This window comes from Otolemur garnettii, unplaced genomic scaffold (genome assembly GCF_000181295.1).
Source record: "Otolemur garnettii isolate 467f Iridium unplaced genomic scaffold, OtoGar3 scaffold00003, whole genome shotgun sequence".
Classification (NCBI taxonomy): Eukaryota; Metazoa; Chordata; class Mammalia; order Primates; family Galagidae; genus Otolemur; species Otolemur garnettii.
In genome coordinates, this window is record NW_003852398.1 from 26,233,271 (window position 1) to 26,233,835 (window position 565).

The 565-nt window shown below is 56.3% G+C and overlaps 1 protein-coding gene across 1 annotated transcript in view; it reads right to left on the reverse strand.

Annotated features, from left to right (window-relative positions):
* The window catches only part of PPARGC1B (PPARG coactivator 1 beta), a 112,205-nt gene that overhangs the window by 15,133 nt on the left and 96,507 nt on the right, over positions 1–565 (reverse strand). Inside the window, exon 5 of the mRNA XM_003782272.3 lies at positions 278–565. This exon is cut by the window's right edge and continues 661 nt beyond it. Coding sequence (XP_003782320.1) covers positions 278–565 — 288 coding nt within the window. The remainder of the gene's footprint in view (positions 1–277) is intronic.

A 565-nucleotide genomic window follows, 5' to 3' on the forward strand; every position in this document is an offset into this window, starting at 1 on the left:
ACTTTATAGTACCTGTCAGGATTTGTAATTGTCTTTCTTTTTTGACTGCCTGTTTCCTCCTCTGAAACATAAACCCCATGAAGGCACCTTGCTACTTGTTTGTACAGTGGCATCTGCCCACAGACAATGCAAAACAGATGTGTGGCTGTTTTCCTGACTATCTGTTCTAACCAGACCACAGAAAAAGGGAAGCCCAAGAGCAGAAGGGTCGCATCACAGCGCAGAGGGCCTGCCACCCTGTCCCTACCCACTCCTTGTAGACCCCGACTCTGACTACCTCTAGGAGGGAGCTGCGGGCAGCTGGGGTCCTCATCCGTGTCCCCACACCCACTCTCACAGGGGCTCTCCAGGGCAGGAATCAGGGGTCCCCGTAGAAGCTGCTGGTCTTGGCCATTGTCCTTGTCTGTGGGACTGCCCAGCTCCCCCTCAATGGTGTAAGCCTCGGGAGCCAGGCACGATGAGGGCAGAGCACCTTGGGGCTCTGAGGGGACCAGGGATTCATCAGCAAATGTCAGCCAGGGACCCAGCTCGGGGTTCAGTCTCCGTGAGCGCCGTACGGGGCACA